The 21,679-nt window shown below is 39.1% G+C and overlaps 1 protein-coding gene and 1 pseudogene across 1 annotated transcript; one reads left to right on the top strand and one right to left on the bottom strand.

Moving 5' to 3' along the window:
* Positions 1-329: 329 nt before the first annotated feature.
* LOC122668407 lies at positions 330-877 on the bottom strand (annotated as a pseudogene).
* A 4,181-nt stretch (positions 878-5,058) lies between these two features.
* On the top strand, positions 5,059-8,387 carry LOC122667193 (40S ribosomal protein S8-like). Its single transcript, XM_043863428.1, has 5 exons — positions 5,059-5,169; positions 5,304-5,376; positions 6,580-6,910; positions 7,920-8,089; positions 8,192-8,387. The coding sequence occupies exons 1-5, from the start codon at positions 5,166-5,168 to the stop codon at positions 8,274-8,276; spliced, it is 663 nt and encodes a 220-aa protein (XP_043719363.1). The 5' UTR covers positions 5,059-5,165; the 3' UTR covers positions 8,277-8,387.
* Positions 8,388-21,679: the final 13,292 nt, after the last annotated feature.

Here is a 21,679-nt window from a genome sequence, read left to right as displayed (position 1 = left end):
CAAAGAATATCTCCACAAAGGTCGTAACCTGAAAAACCCCAGTGGTAGAAAATTATCATTATATGTGACTACCACCTCAACCAATTCCACCATCACTGCCACCTCCACCATCATCACACCTCTACCATCATCACCACCTCTACCACCGCCGCCGTCACCCCCCCCCCCCCATCACCTCTACCATCATCACCACCACCACCACCACCACCACCACCACAAAATAGAAGAAATTCTTCTCTTAATATGCAATTCATTCATGTTTCTTTTTTTTCTAGTGGCAATAACATTTTTTTTTCCAATTTTATCATACAACATTTATTGATATAGAATTACTTCAAAATTAAAGAAACACAAAAACTGTTTCTGACTCGAAAACAATATTTTCGAACAGAAACGTTGCCATACCCTAAATCTCTCATTTGACTTTTAAGAAAACAATATTTCCTCAATATACCCTCTTTAAGAAACCTAGCCTTCTCCAAGACCCTTTGTGAGGCCGGCGTTGTTCTCTAAGTCAGTTTTAGCTTACAGTCTCACCATATCAGGAAGCCATCTTCAGTGCTATATATAGTAGCTATGCCTTGACTCCAATACTTGGTAGCTAAAGCATATCCAAGATCAGCTCTACACCTATCGTCAGCTGATGCTGGAGTGATCGAAAAGAATCCGATCAAATGATCATCTAAGCATATGGAACAACGCCAATGGTGGGGTATGCGAACATCTTTTTTTTGATAAAATTCAAAGCTTTATCCCTGGAGGTAAAGGTCTTCCATATGAGAAGAAATTGACTCACCTGATCATCACCAGCCCATTCCATGAAATCATCGACATCTGAAAGCTTAAATGGGCTGAGTGAGATTCTTGATGAATCCATCTCTGTAATGTGACAATTTTGATGATAATTGTAGTTTCAATCTTTGCTCATGGAATTAAGCACATTAGATATGAAGGAGTGGTAATGCCCATATCTACTTTGGATATTTAATAGGGAAAATTATATCCCCCTCCTTGTACTTTGCCCTAATTACACGGTCCTCCTCTTGGTTTTTTCACTTAACATTTTGACCCTTTATGGCTTACGGTGTTAATAAATAATTTGAAAAAACAATATTATCCTTTAATAATAAATTAAAACTTCATTTCTAATTCTACCCTTTTCATCATCTTCAGACATCTCTTTCTTTCCTCCTCCACCGCCAGCACCAGCACCATCGTTACCGTGAATGGTGATACATTAATCAACTGCCAATGAAACTTAAATTTGATATTAACCAATTAATGGTCAAACAGAAAGCTCATATTTAAGGATCCCAAAAGATGGTTTCATGAGCGCTTGCACCAGAAACAGGATACACCTTCTATAGATCAAGCTCATTCCATGGTTTCAGATTGGTTGAAGAATGTGATGTAAAAGGGAAAAATAGAGGGAACAAACAAGTTGTTCTGCCAGATTTGCATATAGATTTGGAAGACCGCCATCTCCACCGCCGTCTTTGTTTTTCTGTTTCATCTTCTTCCCTATTGGTGCTATAGTCTCCCAAGGCTGGTGCTGATTTCTCTCCTAGCCTTAACTTTCAGCCTCAAACTCTGGGGGTTGAACTGCTACCCTAGGGTGACCTAATCCCTAGAAGTGTCAATCCAAACTAGTTCTCTATTGAGATATTAAAACCATAACTCAGGTCTTCAAGTTGCTGACCTTCTATTGTATACTGGATCTAATAGTTAATGAATCCGCAACACACCTCTTGAATTTCAAGTTCATCCAACTCGATTTGGTTGAGTTCCAACATCTGAAACCATGTCTGTTTCCGCCTTGGGTTTCTATCGGAGGTTGAATACAACGTCTCGATTCTCCCTATTTTTATTTGTCATCAAGTTTTGTTCCTTACCTTCCTCTTTTATCTTAATTCAGTAAAAAAAAAACAGAGGATATTGTCGTTGAAAGCGTTGCAAGAGAGATTAAGGATAATGAGATTTTTCCAAGCGGAGAAAAAATCTGGGGGCAAAGGGCCTGAGAAGTGGTTGACCTGAAGATAGAGGAATTATAGGTTTGTCAAGTTGGAGAAATCAGGAGAGAAGGAGCTAGATAACGCGTTGGATCTGAGGCTTAAGATTTGAGCTGCTCAAAATAAGATAAATCATGACAACAAAACCCCAGCTTGAAAAGCAAGAATTCTATTTTACCATAATTAAGAACACCTTTTTTTTTTTGGTAAACCCATAATAACACCTTCGGCTGCTTCAGAAATGCCTTCTCCGTCTGAAAACAAACAGATCTATGTTAAATTCAACCCAAATAACTCAAACTTTAATTGTCCAAAGCACCAGAAGAACAGAGACCTTTACAGCTAGGTTACCTGCGGTTAGGGTTTAGTGAAGCGGAGAGGAAGAGATGGAGGAACTCCATTTTTGTTCTCGCCGGAGTTTGCAGGAGAAGGGGTTGGAGGAAGAGGAGGAAGAAGGGTAAGAGGATCTATTTATATGAACCCAGGTTAGTTTGAGGATTAAATCAAAAGGGTAATAGGTCATCTCACAAAGATCTAGGGTTAGTTTGGGGATTATGAAAAATGTTATTACGTCACATCAGCCCTTAACAGACAGACGTTAACGACAGGAGTGTAATAGTAATTTTTTTAAAATAGAAAGGAGGAATAAGTAAGGTGGGAAAACCAAGGAGAGGAACGTATAGTTAAGTCAAATAATAAGGGAGGGGGATGTAATTTTTCCTATTTAATAAGATGTTTGCTTGGTTGTAACCAAGGCTGGTTATATAGAGGAGCATCTTATTAAATGGAATTTTTTAGTTCACTAGGGGTTGAACAATAATTACACGCGTCCCTATGTCTAGACATAGAAATCAATAGTTATTTGTCTGGGAGTGTGGCCTAGGCAAGCACTTCCATGAGTCTATCTCTCTCCTCCCCATGTGAAAAGATATATCTGTCTCATGAGTTGGGTCCGAGTCCAGTTAATTCTGGAAATGACTCAATTTGAATAGAATAGAAATCGATGGAGACCGATCCTATACCCAATTCCAAGTTTAAAAACTTTAAAGGGCTAACTTCTACAATCAAGATTTAGTTAGGGATGTCAAACAGACGATCCAACCGGGTTTCAGTCGGGCTGAATCGTTTCAATCTAGGAATGAGTGAGATCAAAACCAAATTGTTAAGGAACTTCAGTTTTCGATCGATTTTAGTCTGGTATATTTCGATTTCGACATATTTTGGTTTTTAATATTAGGTTAATACCGGTTTAGAACTATTTGTTTTCAGGCTTGAACCACAATGAAATCTTACATTCATATAATGTAACAAGGAAATATTCAGTAAAAAACATTTTAAATCATCTTCCCCAAATCAAACAAATAAACAACTAAGAATGGGAGATTGATTTGATGTGTTAATTTTGTAATTGAAACAAAAAGGAATATATTGTAAGGAAAATATAACTAATATTGAAATCAATGGATAAATAGAGTTTCTAATGAAATCACGGCTACAAATCAAATCATTGTCAGTTTTTAAACATAGATGATAGGTGTGTGTTTTGTCATTTGGAAAGAGAATTTGATTGGCATCTTTTTTTTTTTTGCTTCTATCTTTTCTTTAAAAGAATTTGAGCAACAGGAATATTAGGGCTATGATTTGAATTTCTACATGATTCTTCTTTAAGTGAGGCTATTGATGTTTTGTGTACATCCTTTACTTTGACCAAAAAAGATTTGTCTTTTTTCATATATGTTTTTGCTAGTGCGTATTATTTCTTATGGATTTCAGGGAACCATTGTATTGCAATAAAATCGCCACCCAATCCAATGATGATCATAAAGAACATTGATAGATGGATTGTTGATTTGCACTATCTACCGTCAGATTGTGATTCTGTGGCTCCCAGTCCCTTATTGTCCATATCTGATTACCAAATTTTCTTTCTGACAATTTTACTATCATCTGTGATGGAAGCTTTGTTAAAGAGACTAACGATGCTGGGTGAACATCGATTATTACTTATCATAAGATTTTTGTTGGCGCTGTGATGGAATTGGTTTTGAAGGAAGTGCTCAAGAATTTGAAACAAGAGGCCATATACCAAGGTTTGCGAGCGAAGGATCTAGGTGCCACTACAGTAGATGTTTGGATTGATTGCCAAAGTCTGATTGGATGGATGGAGAAAGATAATGGGAATTGGCCATGGGATATTTATACTCTCCTTTTAGACATTAAAACTTATTTAAATATTTCTCCAATGTGTGTATTCTAAAACAAGATAAAGATCGAATCTCTATAGCTCACAACCTAGCCCTAAGGCTCGAATTGAAAAACTCAATCTCAACATTTTAGACGATGTAGTTTCTTTTGTTTTTTCTTAGTTTTAATAAAGTTTTTTTATCATAAAAAAATAAAAATCAAATCATTGTTTATCATTGTAAGAGAAAGACAACTAATACTCGAATCAAGGGATAAAGATAACTAATCTTGAAATAACAAAAAGGAGATCAAATGAATAATTGTTAAACTTACTAGCAAATCATTCACTTAACTTTTCAACAAATTATGTATATTGAACATTTTATCATCAATAAATAAATTATGTACAGCGAATAAGGAGATCAATGGAATAATTGTTACAAATAAATTTTCTTAATCATAACCTCATACTCATTGACTTGTAACAATCTCCCTTGCAACTAGAAATCTTATCACTAATATTGAAATCAATGGATAAATGGATAATCAAGTCACCTATTCAATAACCTCATACTTAAATTATATTTTTTTTGAATAATCGGTTTCATTTGGTTCAATTTTTGGTCTGGATATTGGTTGGTTCGCTCGGTGCAGTCGGTCCTGTCATATACCCCAGAACAAAAGCATTCCACACCCTTAAGTTAGCCTTGTACATTATCCATCGGATTGGCATATTTTAATCGTCAATTTAATCCTCGACAGAGTCATAGGTGTACCGAGAGATGATGGAATACCATCGAACGGTCCAAACCTAGGGAAAACGGTAGTTTCGGTCTTTCTGATTTGTACTCAATTGCTTTGGTTAGGGTTAGGGTTTTTATATCGAAGGGGTTATGCAAAGAGAATTAGAGAGCAGAGGAGAGAGTTGCTGCGTAGAGTTCCTCTTCATCGTCTTTCTGCATCTCAGCAAAGATGGGTAGGGTAGTCTAATCCTTGCTTCGTATTCAATCTCTCTATCTATTCCTGCTAAAACCCCTAATTTCTCCATTTCTCCATTTCTCAGTCTGCAGTTCTATCCATTCCTCTAATGGCTTTCTGTCGTTTTCTCAGGTATCTCTCGAGACTCCATGCACAAACGTCGTGCCACTGGTGGCAAAAAGAAGGCCTGGAGGAAGAAGAGAAAGTAAGTTTTCTTCTTCTCATCTATTTCTGTTCTTCATCTCTTGCTGTCCTTGTATACCGATTATATACCGTCATCCTTTGCTACATTACAATGGAATTTTTTGCTCGATCGAATTATCAGTATGGTTTGCCCAATTTTTTATGGTCGAAGTTTTTTGTTTCGCCGCAGATCTGGTTGTTTAAATGCAATTTTCTCTAATAGCGGTTTGTCTTGGTGCATCGTTTTCCTGCTCTGACGAGTCGTCCTATGTGATTACTATTTTTTGTGGGAGCACTTGTCTGTTTATTCATTTGATTGAGATTAAAGTTTCCAACTTCGAATTTTCCTCTACTATTCTCTGATCGAGTCACATGTGCCATCAACTGACGCATAGGAGTAGCGTGTATTCTGCTTTAGTGGCGGTCTTGTAGGTTTTAGACCTTGTTTATCATAACTCGATCTTGTGAGTTATTTTGTTTGCACGTTTCAAAAATCTGGAGGTGGGCATGCATGGTTTGAGCTGACTGAATACTTAGACGGAATAATCCTTGGTCTATAATCTTTGGAAGCTGATTGCCGAAACCATCTGTGTGTAGTAACTCATTTTTTGTGCATCCTTTAAATCCCTCTAATGGTTTACTTACTCATTTTTAGTGGCACTCAAGGAAGACTGTATAGTCTGGACGACTGAATTTGTTAACTTTTCCAGGTAGTGCTTAATCTTGAATACAAAGTCTAGGTAACAATTAGGTGTCGTAATTTAGTGAATAATTAAGTTTGAGGGTGCCCAAGTCTTTGTAAGCTTTTATATCGGGTTATTGACATTCGATGTGGGATTGTTGCTTTTCCGTGGAACCCAAACAATCTTTCCCTCCATACGTTGGAACTTAGATTTCTCTTCCCTGAGCAATTTTCTCCTTCTTCAGAGGATGCTTGGATAAAACTCATTGCCCAAGTCCTTATTAGCCTGCACATTGGACTACTCATATCTAGGGTGGGATCTTTGCTTTCATGTTGAACCCCAACGTGTAATTGTAAGGTTAACATTGGGGAAACAGCTTATGGGATTGGTTGTACAGTTTTGTTCTCACATGTTTTATCATCTTATCTGGATTATGTATACTTCGCATATGGGAATTGAATGGATGGCTTGAGATCAATAACATTTTCCCTTTTGAAAATATTTTTAACTGCTTATTATGCTGTTCTTTTTGGTGCTTAAAGGTATGAACTCGGTCGTCAGCCTGCCAGCACTAAACTGTCGAGCAACAAGACTGTCAGGAGGATCCGTGTTAGAGGTGGCAATGTGAAGTGGAGGGCTCTCAGGTTGGATACCGGCAATTACTCATGGGGAAGTGAGGCCGTCACCCGTAAGACACGTCTCCTTGATGTGGTTTACAATGCCTCAAACAATGAACTTGTCCGGACACAGACCCTGGTGAAGAGTGCAATTGTTCAGGTTGATGCTGCCCCATTCAAGCAATGGTACCTTCAGCACTATGGTGTTGACATCGGTAGGAAGAAGAAGGCAACTGCCAAGAAGGAAACAACTGAGGTACAATAATTCATGTATTTGAAATGTTGACAATTGGCTCATTTCTATTGTATTGCCATTGGAGTAGAAAAAACCGCCTATACCAATTTTGAAATCAATATCTTGTTTCTACTAGATAGGTATTGGTCACAAAGAGGCTGTTTCCAGCTGTTTCTAGACTTGAACCTATGACCAATTGGTCACAATTTAGAAATTTCATATGGAGAAAGTTGGACATGGGTTCAATGTAGGGATGTAAACGGATCAGATTCGGCTCGGATAGTGCTATATCCGCATCTGCATCCGATTAGCTTTCAGACGAATTCGGATAGTGCTAAACGGATGCGGACAGGGATACGGATCGGATATTTTATCCGTTTACATGTAAATATAGCTTTTCCGATAGCTATAGTCTATCCGTATCCGTAGCCGTTTAGCTTTCGGACGGATTCAGATAGTGCTAAACAGATACGGACACGAATACGGAAACGGATTTCGGCTATTCATTTACATCCCTAGTTCAATGCCTTGCGTACTTTCCACTTGGGTATTAGTAAAAGTGTCACTTTTGTGGGGTCCTTAGGTGGCTGAAGGATATTGTTATCATGAGAGAGACTAGATATTGAAAGCAAACATGTGAAGAGGAATTTTTGAGCTGGGCAATGATGCCCTTGTGGGTGAAATATTGAGATGCTATTCCATTTTTTAAATTTTGCATGAGATATTTTTCATGTATTGTTGGTTGACTTCAGTCTTGCATTTTTGAGATGGGCAATGATGCCCTTGTGGGTGAATTTTCATGCTTTAGAAATCTAAAATTATGCACCATATATGCAGCATACAGCATGTATTTTATAGTTATATGCATTCTGAGGACTATGTATCTTATAATTATGGGCATGCTGAGGACTGTCTTTGAGTATATAATCTGCTATCATTTAGTTCTCAGCTATTAAAATGTTCTGATAGTGTACTACATTGAATCCTTTAATTACATTTATGTCTTATTTCCTATTGTTACTTGTTGCAGGAAGGAGAAGCTGCTGCAGAAGAAACAAAGAAGAGCAACCATGTCCAGAGGAAGCTGGAGAAGCGTTTGCAGGATCATAAACTTGACTCCCACATTGAAGAGCAATTTGGCAGTGGGAGGTTGTTGGCTTGCATCTCTTCCCGTCCTGGCCAATGTGGTAGATGTGATGGGTGAGTGGACATAATAAATTACGTTTTGGCTTTGTGCTCTGCCAGTTGGGTCCACCGAGCATGAATGTTTAGCTCACTATCCCTTGCAACTCCTTTCAACAGGTACATTTTGGAAGGAAAGGAGCTCGAGTTCTATATGAAGAAGATCCAGAGGAAGAAAGGAAAGGGTGCTGGTGCCACTGCTTAACCAAATCGTTTTTGCAAGTGTTTCAACTCTGCCCTATTTTGGCATTAGGTTTGTTCTGTTATGTTGTTTTTCTTCCTTTAGGAGGATTATTTGCTTGTTGAACACATTTGAAAATTTTTGATATGCACTTCTAAGTAATTACATATATTAACATTTCAATATTGTCATCTAGAGCTATTTTTACGTTTCGGGGAACTTATTGGCAAAGAGTTGAACCAGGCATCTTTGTGTATTTTCTTACTAAAAAATCTTTATTGACACCTTTTTAGCAAGTGTTCACCTATCAGTTTCCTGAAAAAATTGCTGTTTCATCTCCCTGTTTTGGGATATGATGAAACAGTACAGAGCATCCTGTTGGGTTTTGATGAAACATTTTGATACCTTTACCCTGTGATGAATAAATACTGTTTTAATGTAGTATGTAGATTATTATGCTAGTAAGGAGATGGAAGAAAATAGTTCTCTCAATAACCAAGTGTATAAATCAAGATAAAATGCATCTGGCATCTTGGAATTGCTTAGATTCATGTTTGAGTGCTTAGAGAACTGAGGGCTCCGGGCGAGGAGGAACGTGGAGAGAATGAAAATCCATTTGGTCCTGAATATTTGAGGCTTGATATGTCAAATGTTTCTCTGTTATAGAAGTTTTCTTTAGAATGCATCCTTGGCTTTGTGAAGCATGGTCAAGTTGATAATGATGCTTTGAGAGAATGGTTTTCAGATTTGGTTTTGGTGCAGCAAGAAAACCCACGCAACGATCAGACTTTACCAACGCTCTAGACCAGCAAAAGAAAGATAAAAAGTAGCCGCATGTGACAATTATTGTAACAATTTAATTTTATCCTCCATAAAATGTGATAATGTTGCTAGCGTATGGGCTACAACTACAATGTGTTAAGGGGATCCAGCTCCTCTCTAGGGAGCTCAGTGTCTGGGGGGCCATCCAAGGGTTGAGTTGTGTTGCATACATCTCGGCGCCGAGGGATCTGTCCGGCATGACAGAATAGTACGGATTGAAATGTGTGAACATGTGGAAGATTTAGCCCAAATAGACTATACTGAGCAGCAGCAAAAAAATATTTAAAAATCATTCATCATATGCGGCATTGTGAAGGAAAATAAGTGCTTGACATTTCAAAAGCTTATGATCGCTTGGAATGAAGTCGTGTCCGTTCATGTTTGAGTTCTTAGGATTCTCTACACACTAGTATGATCTTATTAGTTATTTAATTTTTTTGTTCTGTTACCTATTCTTAAATTTTTGAACTTTCTAGAAGTATTCGTCATAATGGCAATAGAAGGAAGGTTTATCTCGTCTATTGATAATTTATCCAAATCTAAACCTGTTTAAAGGAATTAAAATTGTGAGATCTGTTCCTGAGATTGGCCATGTACATCTGCACATCTCCTATTAATTTTGGACTTAGATTTTTATCAAATTAGAAATGAAGGAGATGTCCTCATCATCTATATATTTAGGTTGTTTTCCCTTGCTTGTAAATAGAGGTAGAAGACAATCATCCCTTCGGTCTATGGTTGATAAGTTCAATGTAAACTAGCTGCTTGGAAATGATCTTTTGGACTTTGATGACTAAGGAGATCATTAATGATCAATTTTTTTTTTAGATCTATGCGTACCTTCTTAATGTCTTGCTTTCTATTTCCAAAATCCGTTTGAAGGGGATGACCTTTCCATCCATATATTTAGGTTTTCCCATGTTTGTGAAAAAAGTTAGAAGACAATTCCTTCGACCTATGGTTGGTAAAATTTAATGTAAACAAACTGCTTGGAAATCGTATATGATGACTTAAAGCTGGGAGATCAATAATGAACAAATTTATTCTTGGATCTATTCCTATCTTCTAATGCCTTGCTTTCTATTTCCAAAATCATTTTGTAAACGCTTGAATTCCATAAGTAAAAAAAAATGAGAATAATGAAATCAAGATGTTAAAAAAAAACAAAGAAGCTGAAAAGGTAAAAAAACAACTTCAAAGGAAAAATAGTGAATAGCTGTGAAAATAGCCTAAACTGAAGTGAAAATTAAAAAGAGAATACAAACACAATGGTAAAAATCCTGATAAAATCAAGGAAGGAAGATTGAGGCATTAAGAAAGTGTGGTAAAGAGGGACCCTTCCGGAACCCACCTGGCAGCTCATATAACTATGCACAACACTGCTGCCTCCACGGAGAGCAGTAGTGACACGTGTTCAGTAAAAAATAAATATAAAATCACAAAGTAATATAAAATAAAGATTAAAAAGAAGAGGACTGACACAACTTTCAGTCAGGAAGGAAGGAAAGTGGTTTGAGTGGTTTAGACTTAGGTTAGAGAAGTCAACAGAACAACAACTCAAGCTACAAAATGTGCTCCAATGCGAATGGATATGTGTAAAATTATCGGGGACTGGTCGGAATCCCCCTATAAAGTGTAAGGGGTCACCTATTTATAGTCTTAGGGTCCCAAATTGTGCAAGGTTTGGCTTCTCAACTTTAATTTAAAAGGAATCTTCTTACCATAAGAAAGAGGGCGGTGGGCCTTGGTGCAATGGTAAGGTTGCTCCATTGTGACCAAATGGTCACGGATTTGAGTCTGGAAACAATTTTTTTGTGAAAGCAATGGTAAGGCTGCGTATATTATGACCCTCCCCGGACCCCATAGTAACGGGAGTCTCATGCACTAGATATGCTTCTTTTCTTCTTGCCATAAGAAGAAGGGTAAATCTTGGCTTTGGATGGAAGGAGATCACTTTGATCTGCCAAAGAAAGGTTTTCTAGGGTCTTCTTAGATCTCTTTTAAGTCCTAAAAGGGTGACTAAGGGGGAGCTAAGGTCGTGGGATAGAAAACTAAATTGAATCTCGAGCTGGGATTCACCAAATCCTTGAATTCTTGTCGAAACGACAAGAGATGGGAAAAAACGGCACAAAGTGAGGGAGAAACAATGTTGTTTATGAGAAAACGGTTTTGCAGCAACTGTTGCCATTTTTTAACACGATGTACCTGGTCCAAAAATAGCACCAAGGGAGGTTTTGCTAGATTTAAGCCTATTCCAACTATGGTGTTGGTCTTTGGGATCAGTTTGGGTCTGTCTATCTAAGTGTCAAAATCATTTAACATTTTTTTGAAAAATTATTTTGTTCATTTTTAGCCACCTAAACTAGTATGGGGGCTGAGAACAGTGCCTAAGTCCAGGGCGATACTATGAACTATAATGAGGGGATCACATCCGTACTTTAGAAAGATTCCAAACTCATTATCATCTATGATCACTAGGAGGCGATAAAATGGGGTGTCTACACTTCCCCTATGCAGGAAAAATCTTTCTTTCATTCCATAATATATATCACCTGTTAATTTTTGTGATTTGCTAGAAATCAATGTTCATTTTCCCATTGCAAACATGATCCCAATATTATTTTGAGAAACATCAATTGTTAGATTTCTTACCTGAATCTCTTAAATTGTCCCTGTAATATGGACAAAGATTCATCATTAAATTCTACTTTGTCGATGACTTTATTTTGGGGATTGTAACACAACCAATATATTCCCTAGAAACAAAGCTGTAAACGCAACGAACAAGACAACAAGCTACATGAAAAATATCCTTGTGAGATGAAAAAACTGCTAGTGGAGTAGTAATGGCAGACAAAGCCATATGGGTGTCCACTTTAATATCGGAGATTCTCCTTAGTCCCAACGTTAGCTTGAACATGGCAAGCAATTAGTTTGACCTTGAGATTCTCCGGTCTTCTTTTTGAATGTTGACGTCAACTCCAGCCTTCGGTTCCACCATTGGATATGTGGCCAGTGAGCATTGCATCCTCAAGCCCCTTATGATGGAGAGTTTACATAAAATCCATCGATGCGGGGAAGGTTCTCCAAAGGAGATGGATCATTGTTGGTTCGTCGAGCTTCCGGCTCAATTCCATCGAACATGGGGTCGAAACGATGGGAGGAAGAGATGGACAATGGTTTTCAACCAAACCTCCATGAACTTTCCCATGCTTAAGTGGGCTGCCAATCTTGCGTTGTTACTAGAAATATTGTTGGTGAAAGGACAAAGCTTGGCCATAACGAGCAAAGTGGTATTGAATAGGTGTGGTAACTATAGGTGGGCGGGAGAAATTATCTCTAATTAATGAAAGAGTTTGAGTTTGAGTTAGAGTGGTTGATGGGAGATTTTGATATGATGTAGTAACCGGTGGGAGTGCTTAAAGTCATTAGGACTCATAACTATCCAGGAGTTTTTAAGAGGAGTTTAAAAGGGGAAGTGATGGCTGTTGTTAATGTTTAAGGTGGAAGAGATGAGGTGGCTATGTGGGTAATGCTTGTGATTTTCTGTAATCGTTGTTGGGGTGGTAACAGTTGATAGTGAACATGTGCCCTGCGCCAGTTGTTATCAAGTCAATAATTGTTAATCTTAAATTTATCTACTCCTATTGTGTGTTTTCTAATTTTTTTCATTCTCCAATTCTATTATAGGCAAGTATTATGTAGTAGACTCACAGTATCTGAGTCTCACTGACTATTTTATACAGTTCAAAGGAGAGAGGTATCACTTACCAGATAGAAGATGGAGAAGACGGCCGACAACTACTAAGGAATTATTCAATTATAGACATTCTTCTCAAAGAAGTTTTAATTGAACGTAGTTTTGGGATGTTGAGAAATAGATTATGTATTTTAAGATCAATGTCTCAATTCTCCCTTAGATACCAAAGCTACAATGTGCTAACTTGTTGTGCATATCATAACTACATCTGAGATCCGAGAAGAACAATAAGTAGACGGACTTTTTGAACAACTAGGAGATGATGAAGTTAGAGTCGAAGAAGAGGATGATGCTGGTCCTTCTACAACAATTCCTAATGGTAGTCAGCATGAACGATCGAGAGAGATGAATAGTCTATGGAAAGAAGATCTAAATCAGCTAGCAAGACATAATGGTTACAAGGATATTTGATTTATGATGTACACTTATTTTGGCATTTGGTCAATTTAGTACTCATGGTTTCTATGTTTTAATTACTATTATATCAACTTGAGAGCAGATGTTGAATCCTTTTTTTGGCATTCGTTTGAGATCAATTCGCCAAAACACATTTTAAACGGCACAATTCGGGATGACGTGTGGAACATGTTTAAAACGCGAATTAACTATCCATGAATTCTAGACTGATGCATTGTTTTCATCTTGATTTTGATTATGGATCGATAATTTGATTGATGGACGATCTCTTAAACGGGGATTTGTACAATAATCAAGTTCAATCCTCCCATGGTTTACTTCATTGTCTTTATAAAGAAGGGACAATCTTGTTTATGAAATGACTCATTTGTCTGAAGAAGGGGGGCTTACCCAGTGCACGAGGCTCCCACCATTGTGGCGTCTGAAGAGGGTCATAATGTACGTAGCCTTACCCCTGCTTTCACAGAGAGGTTGTTTCCAGACTCGAACCCATGACCATTTGTCTGAAGAAAGAAGGAAAATGGGGTTAAGTCATGCAATTCTACGATTTGGTAAGATTATGCGGTGATTATTATCATTACATAGAAAGGGGGCAAAATCTTGATTTGCGAATTGTCAAATTTCAAAGTTAAATAAATACCATTCTATGTATATCCATGTACTCGTAACTATGCTACTATCCAGCCATCCATATAATGGCATTTTTGTAATTAAATAGAATGATAATGGTATTTTTGTAATTATATATAGATTTTTTTTTTGGGTAACAAAGTAATTATATATAGATTAAGTATAAGAGTTATGACATTTATGAAATCACATGCCTGCCATATGTTGTTTCTATTTTTGGAACACTTCTAGAATAGTATTACCAAACGCTATTCTTCAACTAAAAGTAACTTTTTACATAACGAAATAAAAAAAGAACACTTCTATATCAAGAACATTTTTCTGAAACAAAAATGCAACTAAACAGGCTAGAAGACTGTAACATGATCTTGTTTCCTCGTCAAATTAAAGTAACACTCTTTATTTATTCATTAAAAATAAGGAATTTTTTGGGTAATCACACAAACCACACGTCAATCCCAAAAGGTTAACCAACTTTTTGGGATCGCGGAATGACGGATATACACAACACACACTACATTCACACACCCGATGTGGGACTAAACCTGTGCACCCAGTGCACACAACACAATGTTATTTTGGTAATCACACAAATCATAGGTATTTTCTTATTGACACGCTCAAGGAATCAAATAATTTGTATTTTTATTTTTCCCTTTTTTGTATTGACACAAATTCTACCAATGAGGGTCATAATGTCATTTCATATACGTACTCGAAAAAAGTGTTTAACAATGACACCTTTTAATAATGGCATATTTATATGTCAGTTTCAACTTATTTTTAAAAACCCTTTTATATCCCTATCTTAAAAGCCTTTTGCCCCATTTGTTTAACAGGGAGTCCGCAATGGGATAATTCTGGAATTGGGATCCACTTAGTGATGGGGTAAGCAACGGGAAGGGCAAAGTAAAGTAAACTTCACTTTACCATTCCGCCAACGTGTTTGGTTGTTCTATGTGGGGAAGGTTCCAGAGAGAGAGAGAGAGAGAGAGAGAGAGAGAAGGGTAGATGAAGAGGCATTGGAGAACACAGTTGGAACTGGTACTTGCGAGACCATCGCTACGATGAAGAGGCATCGAGACATGGGGCATTGAGAACCATCGCTTCGCTCACGATGAAGAGGCATCGAGCACACGTTGGAAACTGCACTTGCTCGGATATGGTTGCGAAACCATTGTTTCACGATGAAGAGGTGTCGTAGCACGCAGTTGGAAACTGGTACATCGTCTCAGATCTGGTTGCGAGATCATCGCTTCACTGTCCCTCTTGATTACTCTGTCAACTGTCGCAAGTCTCTTAAGATCTCCATTTTCGCTCATGAGGTCGCTGCAGGTGATCTTTTGTTCATCGATCCATTTATATCTAAAAGTTCAGTTTTTACTTGCACTCATAGAGAGAGAGAGAGAGAGAGAGAGAGAGAGAGAGAGATTGCGCATCATCATCATCTTCTGCTTCTTCTTTGATCCCCAGCTCTTTTTTTTATAAAGTTTGTAACCCACGCAGCAAGGGGCCTGCAATTAGAGAGGATTTAATTGAAATTTTTGATCCCCAAGAACTTGATTTGAGTTTCAAGGGTTTTGGACCTGTGGTTTGAGATCTTGAAATTATCCTCTCAGCTTAATTTTGAGTTCTGCATTCTTCGTGTTCTATCACATTATTAATTCGATTTCTGTGTTTGCATATCAGTTTCTAGTTCTTGTGTATCTTTAGCAGATCTCATAATCCTCCATAAATCTAGGGTTAGATTTTTTCTATCTGCATTACAGATTGAGTGGTTGAGAGAGAGAGAGATAGATCAAGGCCGATTGCGCATCATCATCATCTTCCTCTTTGATCCCCTGTTTTTCTTTTTATTTATTTTTTTATTTTTTTATAATGTTTGCAACCCAAGCAACAAGAGGCCTACGGTTAGAAAGGATTTAATTGAAATTTCTGATCCCTAAGAACTTGATTTGAGTTTCAAGGGTTTTGGACTATGGTTTTGAGATTTTGAAATTATCCTCATAGCTTAATTCTGAGTTCTATATTCCTGGTGTTCTATCACATTATTAATTCAATTTCTGTATTTGCATATTAGTTTCTAGTTCCTACGTATCTTTAGCAGATCTCATAATCCTCCATAAATCTAGCATTAGAGTTTTGCTATTTGCATTACAGATTGAGTGGTTTAGAGAGAGAGAGAGTAATTCTTGGGTATCTTTAGTAGATCTCATAACCCTCCATAATCTAGGTGTAGGCACTGAATTTTGTCATCCCCCGGCGACTATGACAACAGGACATGGACAGACATCGGTATCTCTCTCAAGAAGGACTCTTGTCCCTACATATAAGCCAAATCACCCTAACATCCCTAAAATGGCTTATAAGACCCTTTGACCAAATGCTGAAGGAGGTACTGTTCACCTTCCCCAACTACGACGGTCCCACTAGCCGATTAGTGGGCCGTGGGGGTCTAGGGGGGCAGGTACCCCCTGTGGGGGTTGTAGGGGAGCGGATCCCCCCGACAGAAAATTTTATAAAGAGTCGAAAGGGAGGGAAAAAAACCTTGAAAAGCCCAAAGAAACAAGCCTAATAGACTCAAACCCACCCAAAAACACCAAGGAAGCCCATTTAAGGCTCAAAAAGTAGGAGGAATGGCCCACACTGTCCACGGCGCCGTGGTCAGTCCCCCACAGCCCCGTGGAGGCCTCCCACGGTATGGTGGCAAAAAACCACGCCGTCGGGGGGGCTGCGATGTCAGCCTGCTGACGTCATCCACGGCGTCGTGGACAAATCCTCCATGGCACCGTGGAGGCGTGGGACACCCCCTACAAATAGGAGGGTCCCCCTCCCCCCCATTTTGATGGATTCTAGGCCTAGGGAGACCCTCCCAGTCCGATTTTTGCCCTCTTTCAAGCCTTTGTAAGTGAGTTTTGAGCAATATTTCGAGTTGTGGGTAGATCCATCGATTACTCGCTTGATTGAAGAATGCTCACCTCCTAGTCAAGATGTTATTCCGTTCGCATACGGATAACAAAAACCTTCTTTTATAGCCGTTATTCTGTCTATATACAGATAACGAGAATCCCTTATACAGTCGTTGCTCTGTCCGAAGTTTGAGTAACGAAACCCATCTCATATAGTCTTTACTCTGTCCGACAAGAGAGAGGTAAGCCAATTGTTCGTCTCCACCTGAGTCGTGGGACATCACATATTTCGTATTTGATACATTTTCATTTATTTCTTGTATTTCTTGACAGGTATCTGTCTCTTTCCTTCTTATTATTTTTGGCATAATGTAGATCATTAAAGTAACTTGCTTTAGTGTACATAGTAAATGATTTTTTTTTTTTTTGGTCATGTTTAGTACATCAAAATCTAGCCTTGCATGTTGATATAGGATGTATTATTAAGAGAGAATATTAAAAAACAAGCATCTAGTAGAAAGACCGGTTTGTCTGATCGAGGTGGGTGTCTAATACCTTCCCACTCTCATAACCTGACTACTTACCCTGAATCTCTGACCAGACCATATGAAATCACGTAGCCCTTTCCGCTAATCCCGGATGGGGCTACACCCATTGGGTTCTAGGCCCTAATCCTAGGTGGCGACTCTATTTCTTTATGAAGTATGATCCCAATCCCCATGATGATATGTCAAAACAATATACCGTTATTCATTGAAACCAATTCTTGTCGCCATAAAGCTGAGGAACCCTCGTCCCGAGGACCGTGGTACTTACACTAGGGTTAGAGTTTTGCTATCTGCATCACATATTGAGTGGTTTGGGGGGGGGGGGAAAGAGAGATCCAGGCTGATTGTGCATCATCATCATTATCATCTTCTTCTTCTTCTTCTTCTTTGATCCCCTACTTTTTTTTTAATAAAGTTTGCAACCAAAGTAGCAAGGGGCTTGCGGTCAGAGACAATTTAATTGAAATTTCTAATCCCTAAGAACTTGATTTGAGTTTCAAGGGTTTTGGACCTATGGTTTGAGATCTTGAAATTATCCTCTCAGCTTGATTCTGAGTTCTATATTCTTGGTGTTCTCTCACATCATTAATTCGATTTCTGTGTTTGCATATTGGTTTCTAGTTCCTGCATATCTTTAGTAGATCTCATAATCCTTCATAAATCTAGGGTTAGAGTTCTGCTATTACAGATTGAGTGGTTTAGAGAGAGAGAGAGAGAGAGAGAGAGAGAGAGAGAGAGAGAGAGGTATCTTTAGCCGATCTCATAACCCTCCATAAATTTAGGGTTAGAGTTTTGTTATCTACATTATAGATTTAGTGACTTAGATAAATGTATTCTGCTGAAATTTCCCATCAATTTAGGTCATTTTTTTCCCATCTTTTGCCCCTATTCTACAATGAAAAATGTAGAGTTTTTACTCATTGGCATACTTTAGATTGGCTTGTTAAATATCTTTTTGGTTGATCTTGTGCTATTCTATTTCTATTAAAACTCACCTTGGTGGATTTCCTTTACATGGTTTTAATGCATGATGATGAAAGATTTGAGATGTATACGGGCCATTCTAGGATTTATAGCTATTGTTCTTCAATGTTTGTTGAGCCAACTTTCACTACTGAGCTTCTGGAAGTTAGTATACATGACAGGGAATCATTCTAAATTGCATTCACATATTAGTAAAAAAACAAATTGAAATTGTTGAAGCCTTTAGGAAAGGCTTGGTATCTCTCTCTCCATCAAACGGTTGTAGCGAGATGAAACTGAGGCAGTTAAATACTTCGGTGGAATTTTTGGAGGCCAGACGTAGCTCATCTCTCCACTTCTTCACCCCCCCCATAAAATCATGTCCTTAATCATCAAACCTCCACTCACATGGCCAGAACCCTCTCAATCGATGAGATCCGTGCAGTCATTTTTAGCTATGATGAGGACTCCTCTCCAAGTAACAATGGATTTGTGCCAAAAATTTTCAAGGCAACTTGGAGCATTACTAGAGCCTCATTATGCTCAGCCATCTTGGATTTTTTCCATCATAAGAACCTCCTCAAGGAGCTTAAGCTCTCCCTAATGGTTTGCCAACCACTTTAAGGACTATCGTCCCATCTCTATCAGCCCAATAATGTAGCGTTACATAGCCAATCTTCTTGGCAACCGTCTTTAGCCAGCCCTGATTTCCTTGGTTGATTATAATTAATCAGCCTTTGTTCGAGGTAGAGCCATTTTCGACAATATCCTCCTATGCCAGTAGTTTCTTCACCAGTATCACCTGTCCAGGGGAATGCCTAGATTTGTTGCTAAGCTTGACATCCGTAAGGCCTTCGACTCTGTCCAATGGAGTTTTCTTTTCACCCTCCTTCATTGCCTAAATTTCCATCGAACTTTCATCTCCTGGATCTCTAAGTGTGTTACTCAACCTAGTTTCGTTGTCCACATCAATGGATCCCAATTTTCCTAATTTTGGGACAACCGTGGCTTTCGCCAAGGGTACCCCCTATCCCCCCTCCTATTCCTAATTGCTATCCAGCATCTCTCTGACCTCCTTTCCCCTGCTGCCAACTCTAACTCCATTGGATTCCATCAAGATTGCCATTCTTCCAAACTCATCAACCTCTGTTTTACCGATGACCTTTTCCTTTTTAGCAAGGCCTCCACCCAGTTGGCTTCCACCATTCACCACGTCCTCAACTGTTTTAGCTCCTTCTCTGGCCGTTCTATTAACTACCAGAAGTCAGCCTTATTCTTCTCCAACTGTAGCCCCTCCCTCCAGTCCCAGATTTATTCCATTCTCCACATTGAGTCCGGAGCGCTTCCAATTCGCTACTTGGGAATCCCTCTCTACTCTAAACACCTTGATCATGAGGACTTTGGCCCCCATTGCTTTCTAAACTCTCTAACTACCTCAGCTCCTGGAAAGGCAGGCTCCTATCCTTTGCCGGTCGTCTCTAACTTATTAAATCCATCATTTTGGGCACGATTTCTTACTGGCTACAATGCCTAAAGCTTCCTTCTTCTATTGTTCATGAAATCGAAAAGCTCCTGACCAAGTTCTTATGGCTCGGCCAAAGCTCCTCTGGTATCTACAAAGTTGCTTGGCGGGATGTCTGTGTTTCCTTCAGTGAGGGAGGGCTCGACATCCCCAGGATTGCGGAGTCCAATGATGCTGTCCTCATGAAACACCTGTGGGGTTTAATCAGTCACAAGCCCACCCTTTGGACCAATTGGGTCCACAACAAATGGCTTAAACCTGATTCTATCTAGTCCATATCTCCCCCCACTGCTGCCTCCTCGACTTTCAAAGCCATCCTCGCGACCAGGCCCAGGATGAAGCCTTACATCGCCTTCAGGCTTCATAATGGGCACTCTACCCTGCTTTGGTTTGACCCTTGGTTGGGAGGTAGGTCAATCTGGGAACTAGGAATCCTACTTTCTCCAGCTCTTGGAATGTCCATCTCTGATAAAGTTTCCACCCTCATCTCCAACGGTAGCTGGTCCCCCATTCCCCCATCCGACCTCCACCTTAAGCACCATTGGCCGGCCTTTACCCAAATCAAAATATACCCCAGCATTCCTCACGATCTTCCTTTTTGGACCCGCAATCCCAATGGTTTGTACAACAGAGCTTCGGGGTGGAACTCAATCCGCCACATCTCTCCCACCTCGCATTGGCACTCCCTGGTTTGGTTCAAGCATAGAACCCCCCGGTTTAGTTTTGTGGCTTGGCTAGCAATGAGAGGGGTCCTCAATACTAAAGACAAGATTTTCAGTTGGGGAGTCTCTCAAGACAAAGCTTGTGTCTTTTGTCAATTGCACATGGAGTCAATATACCACCTAATTGGAACCAGTCCCTTTGGATCCACGGTTTGGAGAGCTATCCTTAGTATCAATGGCTATACTAGGGATCAAGAGGCTGATTGGAGAGTTGAGCTATCATGGCTTACTAAGCACTTTAAAGGCAACTAGGGTCCCCAACAGATCAAGAAATTCAACCTTTGTGCTGTCATTTATAGAATCTGGTTAGAGCGAAACTCTAAAATCCATACTAGTCAGCATGTCTCTACCAAGGATATCATCAACAGAGTCATTCATGATACTAGGATGAGGTTCAACCCTTTTCAGGGAAAGATTCGCAACAATGATTACAATTGACCATTTTTTAACCGTTGGAAGACTGAAACAACTTTCTCCACGCAGCGGCTCAATCTCCGCAAGTGGATCTGTCCCCTCCTTGGTACCCTGGCCATTAATTGCCATTGATCTCTCTCTGGTAACCTTGGGAGCTTTGGGGTCTTAGGCAGAACAGGTGATGGAACCTGCATTTTTGCGAGAGCTGGTGCCATTCACGTCATTTCTACCCTCCAGGCACACCTGCATGCCATTCGTTGTGGGCTTCAGGTGGCAAGAAAACTTGGCTACCATAACCTCACTGCCTTCTCGGACTCTAGAGAAGGTCTCACTGAATTGGAGAGTCCTCTCAACTGGAGAACCTGGGACTTAACTTACCAGATCAAGGCCCTGGCCTCGAGCCTTCATTCAGTCTACTACAGGGTCTGCAATAGTGAGGGAAACCTCTATGTTGATGGGTTGGCCAATTCTATTCATTTTCCTACAGAAATTAACTTCTGTATAGATTCTCTCCCCAGTCCTCTGCAACATCTCATTTACAAAGATGTAGCAGATCAATTTCTGTATAGATTCTCTCCCCAGTCCTCTGCAACATCTCATTTATAAAGATGTAGCAGATCAATTCATTTAGGATGTAAATTCTTTTCTCTTTTTATATATATCTTTCCCTTTCTTTAAAAAAAAAAAAAAACGGTTGTAGCGAGGGTGAATTTTTGTCCC

Source organism: Telopea speciosissima, chromosome 7, assembly GCF_018873765.1.
Source record: "Telopea speciosissima isolate NSW1024214 ecotype Mountain lineage chromosome 7, Tspe_v1, whole genome shotgun sequence".
NCBI classification, from domain to species: domain Eukaryota; kingdom Viridiplantae; phylum Streptophyta; class Magnoliopsida; order Proteales; family Proteaceae; genus Telopea; species Telopea speciosissima.
This window is presented reverse-complemented; position numbering and strand designations above follow the sequence as displayed.

Excerpts from the sequence above, each read along its gene's own strand:
- LOC122667193 (XM_043863428.1), top strand. Across the intron at positions 5,377-6,579 it reads GCCTGGAGGAAGAAGAGAAA|GTATGAACTCGGTCGTCAGC; the intron begins GTAAGTTTTCTT and ends TGGTGCTTAAAG. Across the intron at positions 6,911-7,919 it reads CCAAGAAGGAAACAACTGAG|GAAGGAGAAGCTGCTGCAGA; the intron begins GTACAATAATTC and ends TACTTGTTGCAG.